Here is a 27977-nt window from a genome sequence, read left to right as displayed (position 1 = left end):
AAGAATATAACTGCTATAATACTGCCCCTGTGTACAAGAATATAACTACTATAATACTGCTCCTATGTACAAGAATATAACTACTATAATACTTCCCCGATGTACAAGAATATAACTACTATAATACTTCCCCGATGTACAAGAATATAACTACTATAATACTGCTCCTATGTACAAGAATATAACTACTATAATACTGTTCCTATGTACAAGAATATAACTACTATAATACTGCCTCCGATGTACAAGAATATAACTACTATCATACCGATTCTATGTACAAGAATATAACTACTATAATACTGCCCCTATGTAAAAGAAAATAACTACTATAATACTGCCTCCTATGTACAAGAATATAACTACTATAATACTGCCCCCTATGTGCAAGAATATAACTACTATAATACTCCCCCTATGTACAAGAATATAACTACTATAATACTGCCCCTATGTAAAAGAAAATAACTACTATAATACTGCCTCCTATGTACAAGAATATAACTATTATGATACTGCCCCTATGTACTAGAATATAACTACTATAATACTGCCCCCTATGTACAAGAATATAACTACTATAATACTGCTCCTATGTACAAGAATATAACTACTATAATACTGCTCCTATGTACAGGAATATAACTACTATAATACTGCCCGTATGTACAAGAATATAACTGCTATAATACTGTCCCTATGTACAAGAATATAACTACTATAATACTGCCTCCGATATACAAGAATATAACTACTATCATACCGATTCTATGTACAAGAATATTACTACTATAATACTGCCCCTATGTAAAAGAAAATAACTACTATAATACTGCCTCCTATGTACAAGAATATAACTACTATAATACTGCCCCCTATGTACAAGAATATAACTACTATAATACTGCCCCTATGTAAAAGAAAATAACTACTATAATACTGCCTCCTATGTACAAGAATATAACTACTATAATACTGCCCCCTATGTACAAGAATATAACTACTATAATACTGCCCCCTATGTACAAGAATATAACTACTATAATACTGCCCCTGTGTACAAGAATATAATTACTATAATACTGCCCCTATGTACAAGAATATAACTACTATAATACTGCTCCTATGTACAAGAATATAACTACTATAATACTGCCCGTATGTACAAGAATATAACTGCTATAATACTGCCCCTATGTACAAGAATATAACTACTATAATACTGCCTCCTATGTACAAGAATATAACTACTATAATACTGCCCCCTATGTACAAGAATATAACTACTATAATACTGCCCCTATGTACAAGAATATAACTACTATAATACTGCTCCCTATATACAAGAATATAACTACTATAATACTGCCCCTATATACAAGAATATAACTACTATAATACTGCTCCTATGTACAAGAGTATAACTACTATAATACTGCCCTGATGTAAGAGAATGTAACTACTATAATACTGCTCTTATGTACAAGAATATAACTACTATACTACTGCTCATATTTAGAGATGGGCAGACACCTGGATGTTCGGGTCTGGCCGGGCCAATGAACTGCGGTGACCTCTGTGAGATCCTCGCTAGCACCGTGAGAAAAAGTCTCATGTGCAGAGGCGAGTTCACCAGGACAATTTGACTGCTGTGAACTCGCCTCTGCACCGTGAGACTTTTTCTCATGGTGCTAGTGGGAATCTCACCGAGGTCACCTCAGTTCATTGGCTCGGCTGGAAACGCAGCCTCAGTGACCGTCAGTAACCTCGATGAAGTCCCCGCTAGTCACTGAGTGGTTCTCAGCCTGGACGGTTGCATCTTGGCACCGTCCAGGTTGAAATCTGTTTATCTGCCGGACGTGGATTACGGCGTGGGACAGATCGAAGGACAGGTGAGGGATGTTTGTTGTATTTTTTATTTTTGTTTTATTTCCGGAGAACAGGGATTCAATGGAATGGGAGTTAGGCGAGTATAACTGTGTTTGTTGTTTTTAAATAAAGCAAAACAATTTTACATTTTTATCTATATATGTAATAGTCTTATTCTGTCTGTCTGTCACCGAAATCCCGCGTTGCTGATTGGTCGCGGCCGTAACCAATCAGCGACAGGCGCAGGCGCGGTCCTCATTTAGAAGGACGCATGCCACCGCTACCGTCAGGAGATCAGCGGCGCTAGCCGCTGATCTCCCGATGGTTGCCGGGCTAGCCGCTGATCTTCCGACGGTTGCCGGGGGTCATCTCCGGGCGCACGGGCGTCAGCGGCGACGCAGCCGGGAGATGACCGGCACTAGCCGGTACACAGGGTCCGGAGGAAAAGAGACTCCTCCGGACCCTGGGTGCCATAAACGTGTAAAAAATAGAATTAAGATAAAAAATGGTGATCTACTCACCTTCCGACGGTCGCCAGACTGTTTCCCTCCTCTCACCACGCGCCCGGCATCTTATGTTCCCAGTAATGCTTTGCGCGAAATTCTGCTGATTACGTCGCGCTCTCGCGAGAGTGACGTCATCTCCTGTCCTTCGCGCTAAGCATTACTGGGAACGGAAGATGCCGGGAGCGTGTAGAGGAGAGAAACAGTCCGGCGGACGTCGGAAGGTGAGAAGAACAATATTTTTTTTATTGTTTTTGACATCCTATCTTTTCCTATTGATGCTGCATAGGCCGCATCAATAGTAAAAAGTTGATCACAATTGTCAAACACTATGCTTGACAAGTGTGACCAACCTGTCAATCACATTCCAAGCGATGCTTCAAATCGCTTGGAATGCGCTTGAATTCAGCATGAAAACGCATGCGAATGGGCCGTATTCTAGATTACCTGATGCATTAGAATCGGGAAATCAGCTAGTTTCAAATAAAAGACTTCATTCTTGCTGTGTGTTTACCGTACAACTATAGGATTAGTAATGTATAGGTGTCTTATAGACGCCTCTCCATTAGAAATCTGTGGGCTTGATATCACCTGACAATACAAAGGTGACATCAACGCCACAAATATGAACCTCACTTGCCACCGTAACAGGGCAAGTGTGAAGAGCCAGACAAAGCACCAGAATTGGTGCGTCTAATAGATGTGCCATTTCTGGGCAGCTGCTGCCTGCAATTTTTAACTTTAGGGGAATACCAATATCCATTGCCCCTTACCAGCCTGAGCATACCAGGCCCCCAGCTGTCTGCTTTAGAAAGGCTGGTCATCAAAAATGGAGGGTTCCTCACACAGTTTTTTTAATTATTTATTTAAATAATCAAATAAAAAATCGGCGCGGCGACCCCTCTGTTCTTGATAACCAGCCTTGCTGAAGCTGGCAGCTGAGGGTAGCTGCCCCCAGCTGAGAGTTTTACCTGGCTGGTTATCAAAAATACAGCGGAACCCACGCTGTTGTTTTTTAATTATTTATTTACAGGGCAGGTGTCGGCTGATTAAATATTCTCAGCCGCTCCTGCTCTCGCCATTATTGGCGGCAGCAGGCGTCGGCTGATGGGATCAGTAGTCCCATCAGTCAACACCAGTGACTGGAGGTAAACTTTATACCTCGGATCACAGCTACCGGCTCACACTGTCATTTTACAGCTTGGGAACCGCAGCTTTCTGACCGGCGGTGATGATTTTACACAGAAGCTGTGTTTGCCACGCTTTCAAGCACATGACAACGTGACAAACACCCGGTGTTTGGGGGGGCTGAACGCGAGCGGCAACACGGACTTCCTGGTGATTACTAAAAATATGAGAGAGATGTGATCACTCTAGGGGTTGGGGGTGGGGGGCAGATATTTTCCTGTACATTCTCTCTTACCCGATTACACATTTACAGCTTTTTCTCTCATATTGATGTACAGTTGTGGCCAAAAGTATTGACACCCCTGCAATTCTGTCAGATAATACTCAGTTTCTTCCTGAAAATGATTGCAAACACAAATTCTTTGGTATTATTATCTTCATTTAATTTGTCTTAAATGAAAAAACACAAAAGAGAATGAAGCAAAAAAGCAAAACATTGATCATTTCACACAAAACTCCAAAAATGGGCCAGACAAAAGTATTGGCACCCTCAGCCTAATACTTGGTTGCACAACCTTTAGCCAAAATAACTGCGACCAACCGCTTCCGGTAACCATCAATGAGTTTCGTACAATGCTCTGCTGGAATTTGAGACCATTCTTCTTTGGCAAACTGCTCCAGGTCCCTGATATTTGAACGGTGCCTTCTCCAAACTGCCATTTTTAGATCTCTCCACAGGTGTTCTATGGGATTTAGGTCTGGACTCATTGCGGGCCACCTTAGAAGTCTCCAGTGCTTTCTCTCAAACCATTTTCTAGTGCTTTTTGAAGTGTGTTTTGGGTCATTGTCCTGCTGGAAGACCCATGACCTCTAAGGGAGACCAAGCTTTCTCACACTAGGCCCTACATTATGCTGCAAAATTTGTTGGTAGTCTTCAGACTTCATAATGCCATGCACACGGTCAAGCAGTCCAGTGCCAGAGGCAGCAAAGCAACCCCAAAACATCAGGGAACCTCCGCCATGTTTGACTGTAGGGACCATGTTTTTTTTTCTTTGAATGCCTCTTTTTTTCTCCTGTAAACTCTATGTTGATGCCTTTGCCCAAAAAGCTCTACTTTTGTCTCATCTGACCAGAGAACATTTTTCCAAAACGGTTTAGGCTTTTTCAGGTAAGTTTTGGCAAACTCCAGCCTGGCTTTTTTATGTCTCGGGGTAAGAAGTGGGGTCTTCCTGGGTCTCCTACCATTCAGTCCCTTTTCATTCAGACGCTGACGGATAGTACAGGTTGACACTGTTGTACCCTCGGACTGCAGGGCAGCTTGAACTTGTTTGGATGTTAGTGGAGGTTCTTTATCCAACATCCGCACAATCTTGCGTTGAAATCTCTTGTCAATTTTTCTTTTCCGTCCACATCTAGGGAGGTTAGCCACAGTGCCATGGGCTTTACACTTCTTGATGACACTGCGCACGGTAGACACAGGAACTTTCAGGTCTTTGGAGATGGACTTGTAGCCTTGAGATTGCTCATGCTTCCTCACAATTTGGTTTCTCAAGTCCTCAGACAGTTCTTTGGTCTTCTTTCTTTCCTCCATGCTCAATGTGGTACACACAAGGACACAGGACAGAGGTTGAGTCAACTTTAATCCATGTCAACTGGCTGCAAGTGTGATTTAGTTATTGCCAACACCTGTTAGGTGCCACAGGTAAGTTACAGGTGCTGTTAATTACACAAATTAGAGAAGCATCACATGATTTTTCGAACAGTGCCAATACTTTTGTCCACTCTCTTTTTTATGTTTGGTGTGGAATTATATCCAATTTGGCTTTAGGGCAATTCTTTTTGTGTTTTTTCATTTAAGACAAATTAAATGAAGATAATAATAACAAAGAATTTGTGTTTGCAATCATTTTCAGGAAGAAGCTGAGTATTATCTGACATAATTGCAGGGGTGTCAATACTTTTGGCCACAACTGTAACTGCACTGGAAACAGCCGTTCTCAGAGTTTCTGTGACCTCTGAATTTATCGGTAGGGGTACGGCGGCTTTTTACAACTTGTGTGTCCAGAGATCTGTGTGACTATTGTTTCCTCCAGTAAATAAATGTCGGAATGTGTGCGCATTTGGTGATATCATTATTTCATGGGTACAGGATTTTGTCTCTCTGTGCATGTATCTGCTGTGTCAAGGCTGGGCTATGTGTCTGGCCATGCCTGCATCTGCTAGGCTATGTGTCTGGCAGTGCATACATCTGCTGGGTTAGGCTAGTTTCATATTAGCGTTTTTTTGCGCAGCGCATCGGGCGCATAAAAAACGCAAAGAAAAACGCAAAACAAACGCGCGTTTTTTTAACGTCATGCGCACGCTGATGTGTAAAAAAACGCAGCGTTGTTTGCGTTTTACATGCGTTTTTTGCATGCGTTGGCGTTTTTTATGCGCATGCGTTTTTAAGTGTGACGTTTTTTCCATTGTCTAGAGAACATTCTAGACTTGTTTAACTCAAAAACGCATGCGCAAAAAAACGCAAGCGTGCGCAAGACCATGCGCACGCATGCGTTCCCATAGGCTCCAATGTGGTGTTTTTGCGCATTCCGTGCGCAAGCGTGCGCATGCGTTTTTTTGACGAGACAGGGCGGAACCAAAAATGCAACATGTTGCGTCTGGCGCGCCTGGCGCAAAAGACAAAAAAACGCATGCGCACGAAAACGCAAGTATGCGCAAGACCATGCGCACGTCATGTTAAGTATAGGTGCGCAGTGCGCATGCGCACGGGTGCGCACGATGCGCTGCGCACAAAAGCGCTAATGTGAAACCAGCCTTATGTGTCTGGCCATGCCTGCATCTGCTAGGCTATGTGTCTGGCAGTGCATACATCTGCTGGTTTATGTGTCTGGGCGTGCATGCATCTGCTGTGTTATGTGTCTGGCCATGCATGCATCTGCTAGGCTATGTGTCTGGCCATGCATGCATCTGCTAGGCTATGTGTCTGGCCATGCATGCATCTGCTGGGTTATGTGTCTGGCCCTGCATGCATCTGCTAGGCTATGTGTCTGGCCATGCATGCATCTGCTGGGTTATGTGTCTGGCCCTGCATGCATCTGCTAGGCTATGTGTCTGGCCATGCATGCATCTGCTGGGTTATGTGTCTGGCCCTGCATGCATCTGCTGGGTTATGTGTCTGGCCCTGCATGCATCTGCTGTGTTATGTGTCTGGCCATGCATGCATCTGCTGTGTTATGTGTCTGGCCATGCATGCATCTGCTAGGCTATGTGTCTGGCCATGCATGCATCTGCTGGGTTATGTGTCTGGCCCTGCACACATCTGCTAGGCTATGTGTCTGGCCGTGCATGCCTCTCCTGGGTTATGTGTTTGGCCGTGCATGCATCTGCTATGTTATGTGTCTGGCCATGCATGCCTCTCCTTGGTTATGTGTTTGGCCGTGCATGCCTCTTTTGGGTTATGTTTCTGATGGTACATGCCTCTGCTGGGATATGTGTTTGGCCGTGCGTGCCCCTCCTGGGTTGTGTCTGGCCGTGCATGCCTCTCCTGGGTTATGTGTCTGGCCGTGCATGCATCTACTGGGTTATGTGTTTGGCCGTGCATGCATCTGCTGGGTTATGTGTCTGGCCGTGCATGCCTCTTCTGGGTTGTTTGTCTGGCCGTGCATGCCTCTCCTGGGTTATGTATCTAGCCGTGCATGCATCTGCTGGGTTATGTGTCTGGCCGTACATGCCTCTCCTGGGTTATGTATCTAGCTGTGCATGCATCTGCTGGGTTATGTGTCTGGCCGTGCATGCCTCTCCTGGGTTATGTATCTAGCTGTGCATGCATCTGCTGGGTTATGTGTCTGGCCGTGCATGCATCTGCTGGGTTATGTGTCTGGCCGTACATGCCTCTCCTGGGTTATGTATCTAGCTGTGCATGCATCTGCTGGGTTATGTGTCTGGCCGTGCATGCATCTGCTGGGTTATGTGTCTGGCCGTGCATGCATCTGCTGGGTTATGTGTCTGGCTGTGCATGCATCTGCTGGGTTATGTGTCTGGCCGTGCATGCATCTGCTGGGTTATGTGTCTGGCCGTACATGCCTCTCCTGGGCTTTGTGTCTGGCTGTGCATGCATCTGCTGGGTTATGTGTCTAGCTTTGCATGCATCTGCTGGGTTGTGTGTCTGGCCGTGCATGCCTCTCCTGGGCTATGTGTCTGGTCGTACATGAATCTTCTGCTGCAAAGCTAGGTTACGTGTCTGGCTGTGCTGCTGGATAAAGACAAGCGCTCGATCCTGACCATGCATGAAGCCAGGGCATCCTTACAGGACTTTGTGCGGCTGTAAGTTAAAACTCTGCAAATGCCCCGTGCAAATCCTCTTGCAGGAAACCAGGGCTGTGGAGTCGGAGAGTCAAACTAAAGTTGGCGAAACCCAATGGCAGTTTATTGTATGTTGGGTCACCTGATTTGTATGTGACAAATGAGGCCAGTAGTCAGAGAATGCAAGACGTAAGCAGATTATCAGGATTTCCAGAGGTTAAAGGGTTAATTCCTTTTATATAAATGGGTATTGTCGGACACAGCTTGTAAAAACAAGCATTTTTGCAGTTTACTGCTTGTTAAAACGTTCACCCATTCCTCGGATAGTAAAAATTTAGTTTCCATTGCCTAGGAGACCGACCACCACTGTTGTCTGCTTTATAAACAGTGCGCTGATGCGGGGATTAGCAGGTAACGGTGCTCTCCAGTGATACTGGCCAACCTCACACTAGTCTAGGAAAGTGAGTAGAGAAGCGGTTGTAACTACTGCGCATGATCTGGTAGCGGTGGTCGGTCTCCAAGGCAACAAGCTGTTAATAAAAGAAAAGTGTTAATATCTCAAGAATTATTGCAAATTTTAATACGCTGTTAAATGCAAAATTTCTTGTATTTACCAGCTCTCTGACAATATCCGTTTATGAAGAAGGGGAGTATCACTTTAACCTGTGGAATTTTTCCCATCCAGTTGTCAATTGATTTGTTCACTTCCAGGCAATCAATCGGGCCGAGACCTCCCTGATTTATAGGCAATTAATAAAAAATACTAAAAAAAATAAAATCCCCTTTTAAGTATTTCCTCTTATGGGGGGGGGGGGGGGGGAGTAAAGGGTTTTCCAAGGGTAAGGGTCACCCAGATTTAAGTGTAAACTCTCATCTGATCTCCTTTCCTGTGCAAAATTAGAAGTTTTATTCACACTTTCAAAATATATTTAAAAAAAAAAAAAATATTGCAGAAATGATAAAACGCCTGTCAGGATGATACATGGGTGTCGTTTTAGCAGCTCTTTACCCCTTGGGTACTGAGCAAGTTAAATAGAGAATCACAGCTTGTATCCTTATTTAGATTGAATTAAAATTCCCAGAAAACCCTGTGCCGACGTGTAAAAATGAGGCTGATTTCTGCGCACTCGATGCCGGATAATCCCTTTAAGTAATAAGATTTGCACTGAGACTCATTTTCTCCCTATTGATTTATTAGGTTGGCAGAGACGCAGTTTATTTTTTATTTTTTCTCCTCTATTCCCTGTTGTAAGATGTCTGTATCTGGTTCAGTCATGATGCCCTCCTCCTTCTCCTCCTTCTCATTCTTGTCCTTCTTTTTTTTTCTCTAATATTGTCCAGCAATCAGTCACGAGGGTCCCGGCTATTGATCATGATGGGGTCCGGCTATTGATCATGATGGGGTCCGACTATTGATCATGATGGGGTCCGGCTATTGATCATGATGGGGTCCCGGCTATTGATCATGATGGGGTCCGGCTATTGATCATGATGGGGTCCGGCTATTGATCATGATGGGGTCCGGCGATTGATCATGATGGGGTCCGGCTATTGATCATGATGGGGTCCGGCTATTGATCATGATGGGGTCCGGCTATTGATCATGATGGGGTCCGGCTATTGATCATGATGGGGTCCGGCGATTGATCATGATGGGGTCCGGCTATTGATCATGATGGGGTCCGGCTATTGATCATGATGGGGTCCGGCTATTGATCATGATGGGGTCCGGCTATTGATCATGATGGGGTCCCGGCTATTGATCATGATGGGGTCCGACTATTGATCATGATGGGGTCCGGCTATTGATCATGATGGGGTCCCGGTTATTGATCATGATGGGGTCCGGCGATTGATCATGATGGGGTCCGGCTATTGATCATGATGGGGTCCGGCTATTGATCATGATGGGGTCCGGCTATTGATCATGATGGGGTCCGGCTGGTAGTATTACCCTGGATCAAATCTTTGCACTGAGTGACAAAAGCTATTTGCAAGCTCTGATTTTTATGTTGAAATTAATTTTTATTTTTTCCATTTACATTATACTATGCTTAAAAAAAAAAAATCAAAATCTTGCATTTATCACTCGAGGTCTAATTTTCAGTTTCTACTTCCCTTTGGCACATGAGCATTTCCAGCAATACAATGACACAGAATTGTAGAATCTAGTGTGCTCCCATCAGGGTAAAGGTCATTATGAAGAGATGATGAGGTGGTGAGCTGTGACATCGTCTGTTGTGGATAGTGGATAATGTGCCATCTACTGTGTATAGAAGTGTTATACGCCATTGTAGAAGAGGAGGAGGAGGTGAGCTGTGACATCATCTATTGTGAATGGTGGCTCCTGTGTTATCTACTGTATATAGAGGTGTTATCAGTCATTGTACAGGAGGAGGAGGTGAGCTGTGACATCACCTATTGAATCCTGTGTTATCTGTCCTGGTCGTCATGATAGAGGGACCTCTATGGTGGTAAAGAACAGGATGTATAGGTCTAGTAGAAGACGTACTAGTCAATATGAAAATTATAATATTTCTGTGTGTGTTTATGTATGGGGGTCTGATCTATGGATCCTGTTCTGAGAATTGAGCTAGAATATTCGATATTGCTGCCGTCCCTTTATGTTTTGGATCCATTATGGTTCTAGGAAATAAAAACAATAGCTAATATGTCACTGGATTTGACAATGCAAACTGCATGCACTGTTTAAATAGATCTAATAGACCAGATGAGACTAATGTGCTTACTGTGAATATTCTCATGAGAATGACTGTAACAGTCTCAAATTAAAATGAGAAATTTACGAGCTTCACTTGCACTTAGTGTTAGTCAGGGAAACTGCAAAAAAAAAATATATATATATACACAATCAATATCTTATAGATTATCAAAGTGCCGTCAGTACATCAGCCTCATCAGGTCAAGGAGATCTATTTAATACTTTGTGCAGTTTAGATCTGAAATCTGGTGACTCATGCTTTTTCTTAGGTCTTAAGACAATAAACGTCTTTATCTATTTGGGCCTCCAGCAATTATCTGTAGGGGTAATCTGTTGCCAATTATTCATTTTCCCAGCAGCGCCCCCACAAGGGAATTAATCATCACTCCCATTGTAATCAATGTTCTTTTTGTGTAATGTATGGAAGTGGTGGCTCCTCCTATTAGAGGATGAGTGTGCGTGTAATTTGTGAAGGGCCGTACTTATAATGCTGTATACGTTCTCAGAAATGTATACGGTATATTTTTTCAGTTTTGTTAATCTTTGGTGACGATTACTGCAGCCCAGTGGATTTAGACAGATTGTTGCCAGAAATTGGTGTAAATTCAAGCATATGTAGAAATGACACCATCTGCAGCAAGATGATGCTGCAGGTCTTTGGAGGTGGTCTGTGGATTGTCCTTGACTGTTCTCACCATTCTTCTTCTCTGCCTTTCTGATATTTTTCTTGGCCTGCCACTTCTGGGCTTAACAAGAACTGTACCTGTGTTCTTCCATTTCCTTACTATGTTCCTCACAGTGGAAACTGACAGGTTAAATCTCTGAGACAACTTTTTGTATCCTTCCCCTGAAAAGGTATGTTGAATAATCTTTGTTTTCAGATCATTTGAGAGTTGTTTTGAGGAGCCCATGATGCCACTCTTCATAGGAGAATCAAATAGGAGAACTACTTGCAAGTGGCCACTTTAAATACCTTTTCTCATGATTTGATACACCTGGCTATGAAGTTCAAAGCTCAATGAGGTTACAAAACCAATTTAGTGCTTCAGGAAGTCAGTAAAAAGTAGTTAGGAGTGTTCAAATCAAGAAAATGATAAGGGTGCCCATACTTTTGCACCGGTCAAATTTTGTTTAAATGCAGATTGCACATTTTCTGTTAGTACAATAAACCTCATTTGAATCCAGAAATATAACTGAGTCCATCAGTTATTAGATATATGAAACTGAAATAGCTGTTGCAAAAAACAAAATTGTTATAAAGAAAAAAGGTTAACATTAATAGGGGTGCCCACACTTTTACATATGACTGTATATAAATCAAGGCAGAAAAGTCCAGCAAGCGGAAACTTCAGGCGGTATAATGAAATCCAAGAATTTTTATTGCAGATAATTTAAAAAATCCAGAGTTCAGTAACAAGATGCAGACATAATGCTGAACAGACTACGCGTTTCGGCGGTAACAACTGCCGCCTTCTTCACGGTCTCAGACAATAAAAATTCTTGGATTTTATTACACCACCTGAAGTTTCCGCTTGCTGGACTTTTCTGCCTTGATTTCTACATTGTTGGACTTGTTCCCAGTCTTCGTCCGTGCAACACAGAGGAAACAGGTATTTACCATCCAGAGCTCGGAGGTCAGCTGGTCTGTGTGTTGTTTTGCTAATATAACAGGATTTTTGGGTTGCTTACCGTAAAATCTGTTTCTCGGAGCCTTCATTGGGGGACACAGAGACCATGGGTGTAAGCTGCTGCCACTAGGAGGCTGACACTATGCACAAAAAAGGTTAGCTCCTCCTCCGAAGTGTACACCCCACCGACCGGCAGGGAATTCCTCAGTTAGTGAGAAAGCAGTAGGAGAAGTAACAGAATAGATTGAAAACAGAACAAACAACTCAACTGTAACCAAATCAACCAAAGTAAGAACAGGAGTTGTAGAACATGGGAGGGTGCTGTGTCCCCCAATGAAGGCTCCGAGAAACAGATTTTACGGTAAGCAACCCAAAAATCCTGTTTTCTCGTTCGCCTTATTGGGGGACACAGAGACCATGGGACGTCCCAAAGCAGTCCCTGGGGTGGGAAACAAACTTCCATCAGGCCAGTGGACTCACCACCGCTGCCTGCAGAATCCTTCTACCTAGGCTGGCGTCCGCCGAAGCGTAGGTGTGGACCCTGTAGAATTTCACAAACATGTGAACCGAAGACCAGGATGCCGCTTTGCAAAGCTGCAGCGCGGAGGCTCTGTGACGTACTGCCCAGGAAGCACCCACTGCCCGGGTAGAGTGCGCTCTGATCCCCGGAGGGGCCACTCGATGCTTAACCCGGTAGGCCTCCAAAATTGCCGATCTGATCCAGCGAGCAATAGTAGCTTTGGAAGCCGGGTGACCTTTCCGCGCCCCATCTGGAATGATGAAAAGAGTGTCTTTCGCAAGGAAGACGTCCTAGACAGATAGACTCTCATTGCCCTGACCAGATCCAGCTTGTTCAGGGACCGCTCCCGAGGATGAGTTGGACTCGGACAGAAGGACGGCAGAACCAGAACCAGATTAAGATCCCATGGATCCACGGGCGCTCGATACGGAGGAGCCGTGTGAGCCACGCCCTGAAGAAAGGTTTTGACCTGAGGGCGGGAGGCCAAAGTCTTCTGAAATAAAATGGACAGCGCCGAAACTTGACCCTTCAAGGAACTGAGAGCAAGCCCCGCATCCAGCCCTGCCTGAAGAAACGCCAGAACGGAAGGGAGCGAAAAGCACATAGGCGCGATGTTATTGGCCTCACACCAAGTGAAATAGGCCTTCCAAGTACGGTAGTAAATTTTGGAAGATGATGTCTTCCTGGCTCGAATCATGGTATGAATTACACGACCGGAGAATCCTGCTTGTTTCAAAACCTCGGTCTCAACAGCCACGCCGTTAAATTGAGCGGCCGAGAATTAGGGTGGCAAATCGGACCTTGAGACAGCAGATCTGCCCTGTCTGGAAGCTTCCAGGGGGCGTCCGCGAGAAGGTTGACAATGTCCGCGAACCAAGACCTATCTGGGCCAATTCGGGGCGATGAGAATGACTGGAATTCCTTCTGCTTTGATCTTCAACAGCTTGGGAAGAAGAGGCAGGGGAGAAAACAGGTAGGGGAGCTCGAACTGTGACCAAGGAATGGCCAGAGCGTCGGCGCCCACTGCGAGAGGATCTCGAGCTCTGGATACAAACTGTGGGACCTTCCTGTTGAGGCGAGAAGCTAGCAGATCTACGTCCGGGGTTCCCCAACGACTGCACAGCTGAAGAAAGACCTCCGGATGTAGGGACCACTCTCCTGCCGCGAGACCCTCGCGGCTGAGAAAGTCGGCGGCCCAGTTGTCTACGCCGGGAATGTGTACCGCGGAGATTGTCGGTACCGAAATCTCTGCCCACTGAAGGATCTTGGACACTTCTGCCAGGGCTGAGACACTCCGTGTCCCTCCTTGGCGGTTGACATATGCCACCGCTGTGGCATTGTCTGTCTTAATCCGGACTGGCAGGCCCCTGAGGAGCCTCTCCCAGTGGACGAGAGCCAGATGGATCGCTCGTATCTCTAGGACGTTGATCGGCAGGGCTGATTCCTGAGTCGACCAACGACCCTGAACAGTGTGATGGTGGAACACTGCACCCCAGCCGAGGAGGCTGGCATCCGTTGTTACAATCTGCCAGTGAATGGGAAGAAAAGACCGACCCAAGTGGATAAGAGGTGACGTCAACCACCAGTTGAGTGACCGCTTGACCTGGCATGAAAGACGTACAGGGCGATCCAGCGACAGAGCCGACCTGTTCCACCTCGACAGAATGGCGTGCTGGAGAGGTCTGGCGTGAAATTGGGCAAAGGGAACTGCCTCTATCGCCGCCACCATCTTTCCCAGGACCCTCATAGCTGTTCGGAAGGACGGAAATCGTGTGGTCTGCAGCGATCGTACATCCTGCTGCAGGGAAAGAATCTTCTCTCGTGGAAGAAAGACCCTTGACCGACTCGTGTCGAACAGTAGGCCCAGAAACACAAGACGCTGAGAAGGAATCAGACAAGACTTTTTCCTGTTGACGATCCACCCGAAATAGGAAAGGGTGTCTAGGACGATCGTCAAACTTAGGCGAGCCTGTTGAAAAGAGGAAGCTTTGATCAGAATATCGTCGAGGTACGGAAAAAGAACGAGACCTCTGATCCTCAACAAGGCCATCAGTGCAGCCATGATCCTCGTGAAGACTCTGGGTGCGGTGGCGAGACCGAAGGGCAGCGCGACGAACTTGTAATGTTCCTGGTGAATCGCAAACCGCAGGAACTTCTGATGTCCGGAGAATATGGGAACATGTAGATAGGCATCTTGGATGTCTATTGAACACATGAATTCCTGCTCCTCCATGGAAGCGATTACCGAACGAACCGACTCCATCCGGAAGTGGCGAAGGCGTACTCTCTTGTTGAGAAGCTTGAGATCCAAGATGGGTCGGACCGCCCCGCCTTTTTTCGGCACCACAAAAAGGTTTGAATAAAATCCTGTGAACCGCTCCGAGGCGGGAACGGGCACAATCACCCCGGAACTGAGGAGAGAGGTGATGGCCGTAAAGAACCCCGGAATCAAGGCTGGATCCTTTGGAGGACGGGATTCGAAGAAACGATTCGGTGGAAGAGAAACAAACTCTATCTTGTATCCTGACGATACAACCTCCCTGACCCAAGCGTCCTCTACTGAGGCCAGCCAAACGTCCCTGAAGAAGAGAAGTCGACCTCCCAATCGGAAGGGACCCTCGGGAGTCTGACGATAGTCATGCAGATGTAGACCGTCCAGACCTGGATCTGGATGGTCTGCCCTGGGAAGAGTGGGATCGCCAGGAAGGAGTGGGTCTGAAGGAAACTTTCTTTCTATCTTGGCGCGCCTGTGGTCTTTGTTGGTTGGATGGGTTCTCCGCCGTATTGAAACGGCGGAAAGCCCGAAAGGGTCGAAACTGACGCCTTAGTGGAGGTCTGCGAGGCTTAGACTGAGGGAGAAGGGAACGCGTGCCTCCGGTGGCGTCCTTAATAATCTGGTCCAATTGGGATCCAAAGAGGCATACTCCCTGAAAAGGCAGATTAGTAAGAGACTTCTTAGAAGACAAGTCCGCCTGCCAGGCCTTGAGCCAAATTGTACGTCGGATTGCCACAACGTTGCTTGCCGCCTGAACGGCGCAGGATGCGGCATCCAAAGAAGCAGAAAGCAGATAATCCCCCGCATGGGAAATCTGATTGGCGAGATCGGCCAATCGCTCTGGTTGTGCTTTATCTAGGATGCCCTGACGAAGATCCTCTGCCCAAGTCGTTATGGCTTTTGCTGCCCAAGACGAAGCAAAGCTTGGACATACTGCCGCTGACGCCGCTTCGAAGGCGGACTTAGCTAGGGATTCTATAATCCTATCATTAGAATCCTTTAGAGCCGCCACGCCTGAAAGCGGGAGAACTGTGTTATTAGAAAGTCTGGACACGGGTGGGTCCACCGAGGGAGAAGCAGCCCAGTTGTCCGTGAGCTCTTTAGCAAACGGGTACGGTACGCCGAGACGCTTTCCACTTTGAAAGCGTCTGGTCGGATCTTGTCTTTCCCTGGTAAAAATCTTTCCAAACTCGGAATGGAAAGGAAATACCCTGGAGGGTGTTTCCGCCCGTCTGAAAGAAACCTCCTGATCTGAGGATTTCGCAGGGGGGTCAGCAATCTCAAAGGTCTGGTGAATCGCTGCAATGAGGTTCTGCACCGTAACCTTCATGTTCGCATCCTGGTCCGAATCCAGCTCTAAAATCCCCTCAGAAGACCTGTCCGAGAACGCTTCACCTGACTCGGGAGAGGAGGCCCGGGAAGGAGGCTGCTGAGACGGACTATGCGGTGAGATGGGACGAGGGGAGGATTCCGGCTGGAGATCCTGCCTGGGTCTTTTGCGACTAACGCTGGCTGACTCAGACGGAATCTCTTGAGACCTGCTGGACCCTGCAGAAGTGTCCAGGGGCAACTTATCCAGAGCGGCTACCAGGGACTGAGACACCCTGGTGAGGTCTGCCACTGATTGAGAAAGAGATGAAGCCCAGCCAGGAATGGGGGTTCACTCTCACATGGGGCCATAGATGGCTCCTGCGCGGCGTCAGGCTGAATTGGATTGCTACAGTCCAGGCAGAGGGGAGTGGACTGACCTGAGGGAAGTTTGCGATTGCAAGAAGAGCACGCAAAGTACTTGACTAGAGTGCAGGGGGGAGCCGTAGAGCGGGCACGATCAGATTTAGAGTTAGACATAGTGATAACTGAGGTAGTGCCGGAAGGTTGGGGCACAGAAGGTAGAGGAGGGTGTCAGTCTGCAGATGCAGCGCTACTCACAGTCCGGTGTCCCCAGAGACAATGCTATCCGGCTTGTCTGCAGGTCAGAGCGAAATCCGGCTGACGGGCCCAGAGAGCGATATCCGGCTGACAGAACTGCGTCCGGCTGACAGGCTGGTAAGATGGCGACCGCCTGAGAGGAATGGGAGAACGCGCGCTTCCAGGGGAAGAAGAAGGGCGGCGTTAACTGCCTGGCTGAAGGAGGCACCGCCCGCTGGCCAAGAATAGGCTGGGGTACAAGAAGGAGGCGGTGGGAGGGCCTGGGACGGGCGGGAGAGAACCCTGCTTAGAATAAAGGGGCGGGGGGCGTGGCCGCGACGCAGAAGAAGGCCCGAAATGAAGCCGGGGCCTAAATTAATAGCGGCGGCCGCCTGTCAGTGCGGGGCGGCGCGGAGGTCCCGCAGCGCTGCCGCGGCAACCGCTCTGCAGAGCGCCGTTGCCATCTGCTGGGCCCAGGACTGAAGGCGGGGGGGGAAAACGCCGGGAAAGGCCCCTTCTGACGCCAGGGCCAGGAGTAATTGCGGCGGCCGCAGTGGCCGCTTTGAATAAGATTGGAGCCGCCGAGATGCCCATCTAGGGATGAGGAGGACGTGACTCGGCCCCCATACTTACCTCCGTCTGGCAATGAATAAAGGTACCTCAATATCCCACGCTGTCTGTCTTCTGTAGTGTCCGCGTCTCATCCAGACCGACAGGCTCTGGTGGGAGAGTGGGTGGGAGACGGGGAGCGAGGACCATCTGGATCGCTGGCACGCACCCGTGCTAAGCTCTTGGTCCCGCCGTAGAGACCTATGAGGATACGGGGTGGCAGTACACGCCGTACTCAGTCTCTTTGTGGGAGTACAGCTGTGACTCTTCACACTGTATCCCTCCGGAACCTGAAAAGGAACGACACAACGAGGTAGATATGGGTCTAATGAAAGACCCGTGTCCACCTCCTACTGACACTAAGCTAAACTGAGAAATTCCCTGCCGGTCGGTGGGGTGTACACTGCGGAGGAGGAGCTAACCTTTTTTGTGCATAGTGTCAGCCTCCTAGTGGCAGCAGCATACACCCATGGTCTCTGTGTCCCCCAATAAGGCGAATGAGAAATATATATTATCATAAAGAAAAAAGAATGGAAACGTCCAAATTGCTGTTTGTTCATTGAACCATTTAGAAAAAGTGCAATAAACACTGTTCAAATATAAAATATAGCCCCAATTATCACCAAGAAAAACTATCGCTTAATGCGTGAAAAAAAAAACAGCAAAAATATAGCTCCATTGATGGAAAAATAAGAAAAGTTATGGGTTTTAGAAAATGGCGACACAAAGTTTTGTTTTTTTTTAATTTTGTAAAGTTAATAATTTTTTAGCTACTCATAGTAAAAAAAAAACAAAAAAAACTCAAACTATGGAAGTTTGGAACAGACCCCAGAATCCCATTTCCATCTCCTTTTTATGGTCTAATTAATCCACAGAAAGACAAGCCTTTGTACTACTATGTGTACAGAAAAGTGCAAAATAACTCTTTGCAGAAGGGGAGAAAAAAATGAAAATTGTCAATGTCCTTACAGGGTTAAATAATTTGTAATAAATAGTAATTTTTTTAGTATGTAAAATTCCCCTTTTTTTTTTCCTGTTCAGGAAATGAATGCAGGTATTGAAGAGTGGGAAAGACTGATGAGATGTCCAGAGTCGGCATCATCAGATTCCAGTAGCCCCTTTATCCAGGTCATGGGCATGATCACCCGCATGTACAAGCAGACTGCACTGGCTAAGGTATGTTGTTTTCACACATGTTCGGTTATTTATTTTTTTTATTTCAGTATAGCCACTGCTTCTTCAAACTTTTAGATTTTTCCGAGTTATTTAGCTGCCATAAAATAAAGTCACAATTGTATACGTATACTCAAATACCCTGATCACACCAAAAGGCAATAAAAAAAGAGATTAGGAAAAGTTGTAATTATCTTTGATCAACATTAGTGGCTTTAAAAATGACTGAAAACATGATTAATAATGAGGCTGGGAAAACAGAAAGACTAAATAAATATGTAGATATAAAAAAGAATTATATGGTTCCAAAATTTTGGAGGCATAACGTGCAAATGCTGGATATGATCACTGAAGCATAATCTGTAACACGTTTCGCTTTACCTTCTTCAGGGGTTAGCATCCTGCATTTCATGCGAAACGCTCAAGGGGGTGTCATTATCAGGGTATTTGAGTAATAATAATAATAATCTTTATATAGCGCCAACATATTCCGCAGCGCTTTACAGTTTAACAGTTTCAAAATGCAAGTCATAAGTAACAACATTAACAGTACAGTAATTAAAGTAAAATAAGACGACCCTGCTCGTGAGAGCTTACAATCTACAATGAGATGGGGGAGATACAGAGTACAGGTGTGTATTTACAATGATGTATTTACAATGATGATCCAGCCATCTTGAGAAGGTGGGGGACAGAGATAGTGAATGGGCTACATACTCACACTTGCACATAAAATGACTTTGATTAGTGAACGTGATAGGCTGCTCTGAATAGATGTGTTTTGAGAGAGCGCCTAAAACTGTGCAAATTGTGGACAGTCCTAATTTCTTGGGGTGGAGCATTCCAGAGGATTGGCGCAGCGCGGGAAAAGTCTTGGAGTCGGGAGTGGGAGTTGCGGATTAGTGCAGAGGCTAGTCGAAGGTCTTTTGCAGAGCGCAGCGGTCGGCTAGGCCAATAGACAGAAATGAGGGAGGAGATGTAGGGGGGTGCCGCACTGTGGAGAGCTTTGTGGGTGAGAACAAGTACTTTGAATTGGACCCTATAATGAATGGGCAGCCAATGTAAGGACTGGCGAAGAGCGGACGCGTCCGAGTACCGATTAGCCAGGTAGATGACCCTGGCTGCTGCATTAAGTATGGACTGGAGAGGGGAAATTCGAGTAGCGGGGAGGCCAATTAATAGAGCATTGCAGTAGTCCAGGTGGGAGTGGATCAATGCGACAGTGAGGATTTTTGTTATTTTCCATGGTGAGAAAAGGGCGGATTCTGGAGATGTTCTTTAGGTGTAGGCGGCAAGAGCGGGCAAGACATTGTATATGGGATGTGAAGGAGAGATTGGTGTCAAACATAACACCCAAATGACAGAAAAAACTGACGGCACATCTAGAACTAATCTGAATAGGTGCATACCAAAAAACAGCTTACATATCGAATAAGGAAATGGTTGCACTCAATTGCATTAAGGCATATCAAATATGAAATATGTGAAATACGAATAGCATAATGGCTCTTGTAATCTATAAAAACATATGAGATACCTAGCACAAAATTTGGCCAAAAGATATGAGCCCATTCACCAACGTCAAGGTGATCTCATTGAACGGGTCCCTATACTAACTGCCTAGTGTGAACTAACCTCTGGCTAATAACATGGCAAAGCCTGTTTTTATAGGAAGATAGGAACCAAAATGTGGTTAGTATAGGGACCCGTTCAATGAGATCACCTTGACGTTGGTGAATGGGCTCACATCTTTTGGCCAAATTTTGTGCTAAACATAACACCCAGATTGCGTGGGTGTTATTATGGTGCCACCCACGGAGAGGGAAATGTCAGATTTAGGGAGGTTAGTAGACGGCAGGAGCAGAAGAAGTTAAGTTTTTGAGAGGTTAAGTTTCAGATAGAGAGCGGCCATGATGTTGGAGACTGCGGACAGACAGTCACTGGCGTTCTGTAGTACAGCGGGGGTAAGGTCAGGGGATGACGTGTATAGTTGTGTATCATCAGCATAAAGATGGTACCGAAAGCCAAATCTGCTGATGTTCTGTCCAATTGGGGCCGTGTAGAGAGAGAAGAGAAGGGGGCCAAGGACTGAGCCCTGATGTACTCCGACAGCGAGAGGAAGAGGAGATGACGTGGAGCCAGCCAACAAATCACTGAAGGAACGGTCAGAGAGATAGGAAGAGAACCAGGAGAGAGCAGTGTCCTTAATGCCTAGTGACTGGAGCCTATGGAGTAGGAGACGGTGGTCAACAGTGTCGAAAGCTGCTGAAAGATCGAGAAGAATGAGCAGAGAGTGGTCACCATTACGTTTTGCTGTCAGAAGGTCATTGGTCACTTTGATGAGTGCAGTTTCAGTCAAATGTAGGGGGCAGAAGCCGGACTGTGAAGGGTCTAGAAGGGAGTGAGTGGAGAGGTAACGAGTAAGGCGGCAGTTGACTAGGCGCTCCAAGAGTTTAGAGATGAAGGGGAGATTGGAGACTGGTCTGTAGTTGTTTGTGCAGGATGGGTCAAGAGCGGGTTTCTTTAATAATGGAGTAATGATAGTGTTTGAAGGAGGATGGGAAAATGCCAGAGGAGAGGGAGAGATTAAAGATTGTAGTTAGGTGGGTTGTGATGACTGGAGGAGATGTGAGGGAATGGGGTCGGTAGTGCATGTAGTTGGGTGAGAAGAAGAGAGGAGTCTGAAGACTTCTTCTTCTGTGATGGGATCAAATGTGGAAAGTGAGCCGGGGAGATACAGGAAGGGATGGGAGTCACAGCACTTGGTGGTTGGGAGCAGATTTCCTGATGGAGATTATCTATTTTCTCTATCAAATGGGAGGCCAGGTCATTTGCACAAATGTCTGAGATAGGGGCTTGTGCTTTTGGCCTGAGGAGGGAGTGAAAGGTGTCAAAAAGTTTCTTGGGGTTGTTGGCTAGTGAGGAGATCAGGGTGGTGAAGTAGGTCTGTTTGGCGAGGTGAAGGGCAGAGTTGTAGGTTCTTAGCATAAATTTGAAGTGGATGAAGTCTTCTGGTGTGCGGGTTTTTCTCCATCGGCATTCAGCACTCCTAGAGCATCTTTGGAGAAATTGAGTTTGCGATGTGAGCCAGGGCTGTTTTACTCTGTGTTTGGAGGTTCTGAGGGTGAGGGGCGCTACCTGGTCAAGGGTGCTTCTAAGAGTGTCATTGTAGTAATTGAACAGCCAGATCAGGAAGGAAAAAGAGGAGATTGGGGATAGGGAAGATTGTAGGGAGTCTGAAAGTGTCTGAGGGTTAATGGCTTGAGTATATTATCATGGTTGCTGTACTCTGATCGTCTTTTTTTCTTCTTATACTTTGGGATAATTTTTCATTTTTTCCTCTAAAATTGGTTATACAGTTTGTCATTACAATCTCTTCTGAAGACCCGGATGTACAATCTGCAGCATTGGTCTAGGTTTCAGGATAGATCATGTTGGAGCAGTGGAGATCACAACTCTATAAGACGCTGCTAATCGATTGACAAAACCTTTGTTTGTTTTCCTTCTATCTCCGTGCCTCCCTTCCCACCCACCATACCCCACCTACCGCCTCCATCTTCATTATCATCTTTAAAGAGTCAGAGAAGAGCGGAGGTAGAGGTAAAACAAGTTGTGGGAAGGTGCACTTAAATGTTTGGTCACACCAATGGTAATAATCATTCTGTGCTTACGTTCCCTTTAAGACTTTGGCGACATGCACCATCCATGTACAGGGGAAGTGCGCCATTACTTTATGGCGTGTCCTCAGGGTATGATCACAGTCCATACAGCTGGCATGCGAGAGTAACTGCTGCAATCAGATCCATCTAATTTTTACAGGTGACCTCTTAGATGCGGCTGTCAGTTGTGATAGCGGCTTCTAAGATGTCGGGAACCAAAGGTGCAAGTTGCATCCTGTGACCAACGCTTCATCCTCTCCCGGATTGCTTCCACTTGCAGCCGGAGAACTGATGAAGGTCCTGCCAACATCTTGGAGCTCTTGTGAAGAGCTGCCACAGGCCAGGCTTCTTGGGGAATAGTAATTTGTACTTTATTGTAAGGATCTGAATTGCGTACCTGTTTTGCCTTGTCTTGCCCTTACTTCTTCCGGATCTTGCCCTTACCTAAGATGGAGTTAGTGGCTTCTTGGGGGGCCATCTTGTTTCCTGTCCTGTTTTGCCTGGTCTTGCCCTTAGTTCTGCCGGAACTTGCCCTTCTAAGATGGAGTTAGTGGCTTCTTGGGGGCCATCTTGTTTCCTGTCCTGGTTTTGGCCTTAGTTCTGCCGGATCGTGCCCTTACCTAAGATGGAGTTAGTGGCTTCTTGGGGGCCATCTTGTTTCCTGTCCTGTTTTGCCTGGTCTTGCCCTTAGTTCTACCAGAACTTGCCCTTCTAAGATGGAGTTAGTGGCTTCTCGGGGGTCATCTTGTTTCCTGTCGAATATTCCTTGTTTCCTGTCTGCTGCATATATAAAGGGCCTCTGCACACTATACCTTGCTTGTGTATCTCGTACTACACCTGCTTCCAAGCTAGAAGGACTCGTATCTTGCCTGTCTCTTCTGTTCATCGGGATACCCCGTTTGCTACCGGTCAACCTCCCATCTGAAAGACTCTACTTCTCCAGATCTGCTCTGCACCCACCTCCGCTGCGGCTCCGGACCTCTGGATCCTGCATTCCTGGGCTTGAACTTCCATCATCGGTCTGTACTGACTACACCCTTATATTCCTGAGTCTGCCTTGTCTGCTGTTGATCCTTAGAGCCTCTGTTTGCTTTTCACCTGCTAACTGAAGCCTGTTTTCCTTCAATATACTATATTAAGACTTGATATACCTTGTCCTTGTCTTCACTCTGATCCACGTCACCGGTCTCCATAGAATATCAGAATAATCCTATGACATTTGTACTGCAATGTAGACGTATTACTGTATTTAGCTCCAACAAAGTGTTAATCCGCTCAGTGGGGAAGCCCATTCATTGCACAAGTGATTGTGTGAATTGGTACTGCAAACATGCCTACCGCGGGAAGTGCTCCATGAACCGGGGTGCCACTCCAAAGGAATTAGCCACAATGGATACAAAAAGAAAAAAACGGATGGCACTCACCAGTTAAAAACTTCTTTATTCCAATACTTTAAAACATCAGCATAGGGAGGATGGGAGCAGGAGTGGTAAGGACGACAGCCGTTTCACACAGGTGAGTGGGACTGGACTCACCTCTTAACAGAGGGAGGTAGCTAAACCCCACCCCCGGTGCTTAAACACATGTGCAGCAGCTATCCATGGCAATTAAAATGCATTTGAAAAACAAATGAAAACAATACACAAATACAATAAAACCGGCTTATTACAAAAAAATAGACATGTCCAACCTTTCATTCAAACCAGCGGATTCTTGCGCTTGAGTGCGCATAATCCATATGGCCTCTCTTTTTAATAGAAGCTTATGCAGATCTCCACCTTGTGCTGGAAGAGACACCCTTTCTAGGCCAGCAAAAGAAAGCACCTCTGAGTTTCCTCCATGGAATTCCCTAACATGTTTAATCAAACGTGGAACACCCTTAGGCCTGTTTCACACTTCCGTTTTTGACAATCAGTCAAGATCCGCCGAATTGGGAAAAAAACGGATCCGCCATTTTTCTTCGCGGATCCATTTTTTTCCCCATTGACTTTCATTATCGGCGGATTTTGACTGATGTTCGTCCGTTACGTCCGTATTTTTGCGGATCCGCCAAAATTTGGCCGTCCGCAATTATTTCCAACCGGACCATGCAACGTTTTTTTGGCCTACGGATCCGACAGACAGATTCAACCCGTAAATCTCTGTGGGTGCCGGATCTCTCTCTCTTTCTTGAAGCTCCTCCTCGCCTGCACCCGAGATCATCACTCCTCCTCGCCTGCACCCGCGTTCTTCGCTTCCCTCCTCCTCGCCTGCACCCGAGATCATTGATCCTCATCCTCTGCACCTGCGATGTCTGCCCACATCACACGATACTCCTCCTCGCCTGCACCCGAGATCATCGATACTCCTCGCCTGCACCCGAGATGTCTGCCCACATCCCGCGATGCTCCTCCTCGCCTGCACCCGAGATCATCGATCCTCCTCACCTGCACCCGAGATCATCGATCCTCATCCCCTGCACCTGCGATGTCTGCCCACATCCTGCGATACTCCTCGCCTGCACCCGAGATCATCGATCCTCCTCGCCTGCACCCGAGATGTCTGCCCACATCCCGCGATACTCCTCCTCGCCTGCACCCGAGATCATCGATCCTCCTCGCCTGCACCCGAGATGTCTGCCCACATCCCGCGATACTCCTCCTCGCCTGCACCCGAGATCATCGATCCTCCTCGCCTGCACCTGCGATGTCTGCCCACATCCCTCGATGCTCCTCCTCCCCTGCACCCGAGATCACCGCTCCTCCTCGCCTGCACCCGAGATGTCTGCCCACATCCCGCGATGCTCCTCCTCGCCTGCACCCTCGATGACTGCCCACATCGCTGGTATGAATTCCCAGGCGCTGTTCCTTTAAATTTTTAACTTCGCCGGATCCGTACATCCGCCGATCCCTTACCACACGTTCCTGTCAGTCCGCCTGCGGATGCGTTTTCCGCTATTTTGGCGGATTTAGACTGACAGGAAAAACGGAAGTGTGAAACAGGCCTTACCTGAACCAATCGATTTGTAATGCTCTCTGAACCTCACGTACAGGAGGCCGAATGGTCTTGCCGATATAAAAAGACTTAAAACGACATATAACCACATAAACCACATGGGTCGTTTTACACGTGATAAAATCTTTAACAACATGGGAAACTCCTCCAATACAAAGTGTTTGACTTACATGGTAATTACAGAAAGGGCAATGTCCACACTTGAAATTACCATGCGGAACACCTTTACTTAACCAATTGCTTTGTTGCTTCGCCATCCGTTTTTTCACTATTATATCACCCAGAGTAGTGCTACGTCTATTAGAAATAATGGGACCCCTTGCTGCCACCTCCACAATATCTGTCGCGCTCTAGAATTTGCCAATTCCTGCAAATAGCGGACCGTATAATACCATCCATAGGGCCAAATGTAAAACAAAAAACAAATCTCTTGTCAGGTTTGTACACAGAACCACGATTATGGTCTCCTACCTGATTGACCCTAATATTAGCCTCATTCAAGAGTTCATTGAGATAACCCCTACAAAGGAACCTGTCACACAACTCTTCCGCCTGCTGAGTGTAGCTCTCCTGAGTATTATTAATCCCCTTCAATCTCAATAATTGGCTATAGGGGAGAGAGGGTTTACGTGATCCGGATGAAAACTGTCAAAATGTAGGACAGAGTTCGTGGCGGATGGTTTTCGAAACACCTTGGTACAAATCGCACCATCTGCAACATTAATTTTTACATCTAAGAAATCCAGATCAAGACCTCCATAAGGACGGACCTCGTGAACCATTTGATGATTTTGTCCAGTATCTCAATGAGTCTAACCGAATGAATATGTCGTTCACATCGAGATATGGAGGTCTTAATCTGGATTTCTTAGATGTACAAATTAATGTTGCAGATGGTGCGATTTGTACCAAAGTGTTTCGAAAACCATCCGCCATGAACTCTGTCCTACATTTTGACAGTTTTCATCCGGATCACGTAAAACCCTCTCTCCCCTATAGCCAATTATTAAGACTGAAGAGGATTAATAATACTCAGGAGAGCTACACTCAGCAGGCGGAAGAGTTGTGTGACAGGTTCCGCTGTAGGGGTGATCCCAATGAACTCTTGAATGAGGCTAATATTAGGGTCAATCAGGTTGGACACCATAATCGTGGTTCTGTCTACAAACCTGACAAGAGATTTGTTTTTTGTTTTACATTTGGCCCTATGGATGGTATTATACGGTCCGCTATTCGCAGGAATTGGCACATTCTAGAGCGCGACAAAGATATTGTGGAGGTGGCACCAAGGGGTCCCATTATTTCTAATAGACCTAGCACTACTCTGGGTGATATAATTGGGAAAAAACGGATGTTGAAGCAACAAAGCAATTGGTTAAGTAAAGGTGTTCCGCATGGTAATTTCAAGTGTGGACATTGCCCTTTCTGTAATTACCATGATGTAAGTCAAACACTTTGTATTGGAGGAGTGTCCCATGTTGTTAAAGATGTGGTTTATGTGGTTATATGTCGTTGTAAGTCTTTTTATATCGGTAAGACCATTCGCCCCCTGTACGTGAGGTTCAGAGAGCACTACAAATCGATTGGTTCAGGTAAGGGTGTTCCACGTTTGATTAAACATGTTAGGGAATTCCATGGAGGAAACCCAGAGGTGCTTTCTTTTGCTGGCCTAGACAGGGTGTCTCTTCCAGCACAAGGAGGAGATCTGCATAAGCTTCTATTAAAAAGAGAGGCCATATGGATTATGTGCACTCGAGCACAAGAATCCGCTGGTTTGAATGAAAGGTTAGACATGTCTTTTTTTGTAATAAGCCGGTTTTATTGTATTTGTGTATTGTTTTCATTTGTTTTTCAAATGCATTTTAATTGCCATGGATAGCTGCTGCACATGTGTTTAAGCACCAGGGGTGGGGTTTAGCTACCTCCTCCCTCTGTTAAGAGGTGAGACCAGTCCCACTCACCTGTGTGACCAGTAGAAGCGCTACTGCAGCGCGAAACGGCTGTCGTCCTTTCCACTCCCGCTCCCATCCTCCCTATGCCGATGTTTTAAAGTATTGGAATAAAGAAGTTTTTAACCGGTGAGTGCCATCCATTTTTTTTCTTTTTGTATTACTGTATTTAGTACAAGTTCAATGATCACATCTTCATGTACCCTGTGAGGACTTAATAAAATGTGTAAAGTAAAAAAAAAGTTTTTAAGTATTCTTTTCTTTCTTTTTTCAATTTTCAAAATAAATACCGGTAAATAAAAGAATGAGTAAAATGGCCGTATTTAGCATTGCCGCATCCGTAAAGACCAGTCTATCAAAATATAAAGTTATTTAACCTGTAAGGCTAGGTTCACATTTGCGATTGAGTACGCAGCGTATCGTCTGCAATCGCAAACGCATGCAAAAACGCATGATGCTGATGATTGGCTAGTGCTATTTTCCCGGCTAATTTTTTAATGTACACAAGCCACGCCCAATGGGCCTGACTTATGTAAATTGTTGTGTATGCAATCGCCTCCAAAATTGCAACATGTTGCGTTAGCCGCGCCCCACTGCACAACCCAAAACGACGCATGCGTAAGCAAACGCGGTCCAACGCATACAAACGCATGTACCTGCGTCCACAACGTTACAGATAGGAAAACATGATGCATGCGGATGTATGCGTCTGAAACGCTGCGGGCACAACTGCAAAT

At 46.1% G+C, this 27977-nt stretch overlaps 1 protein-coding gene across 2 annotated transcripts in view; it reads left to right on the top strand.

Annotated features, from left to right (window-relative positions):
- The window catches only part of ZRANB3 (zinc finger RANBP2-type containing 3), a 247059-nt gene that overhangs the window by 114658 nt on the left and 104424 nt on the right, over positions 1 to 27977 (top strand). For both annotated transcript variants that reach the window (XM_073545539.1, XM_073545540.1), the window contains exon 8: positions 18507 to 18641. In XM_073545539.1, the coding sequence (XP_073401640.1) occupies positions 18507 to 18641 (135 nt within the window). The remainder of the gene's footprint in view (positions 1 to 18506; positions 18642 to 27977) is intronic.

Source organism: Dendrobates tinctorius, unplaced genomic scaffold, assembly GCF_039654945.1.
Source record: "Dendrobates tinctorius isolate UK_male_01 unplaced genomic scaffold, ASM3965494v1 ptg000143l, whole genome shotgun sequence".
Lineage (NCBI taxonomy): Eukaryota > Metazoa > Chordata > Amphibia > Anura > Dendrobatidae > Dendrobates > Dendrobates tinctorius.
Note: the sequence above shows the minus strand (reverse complement) of the source record. Positions and strands in the feature narration are given on the sequence as shown.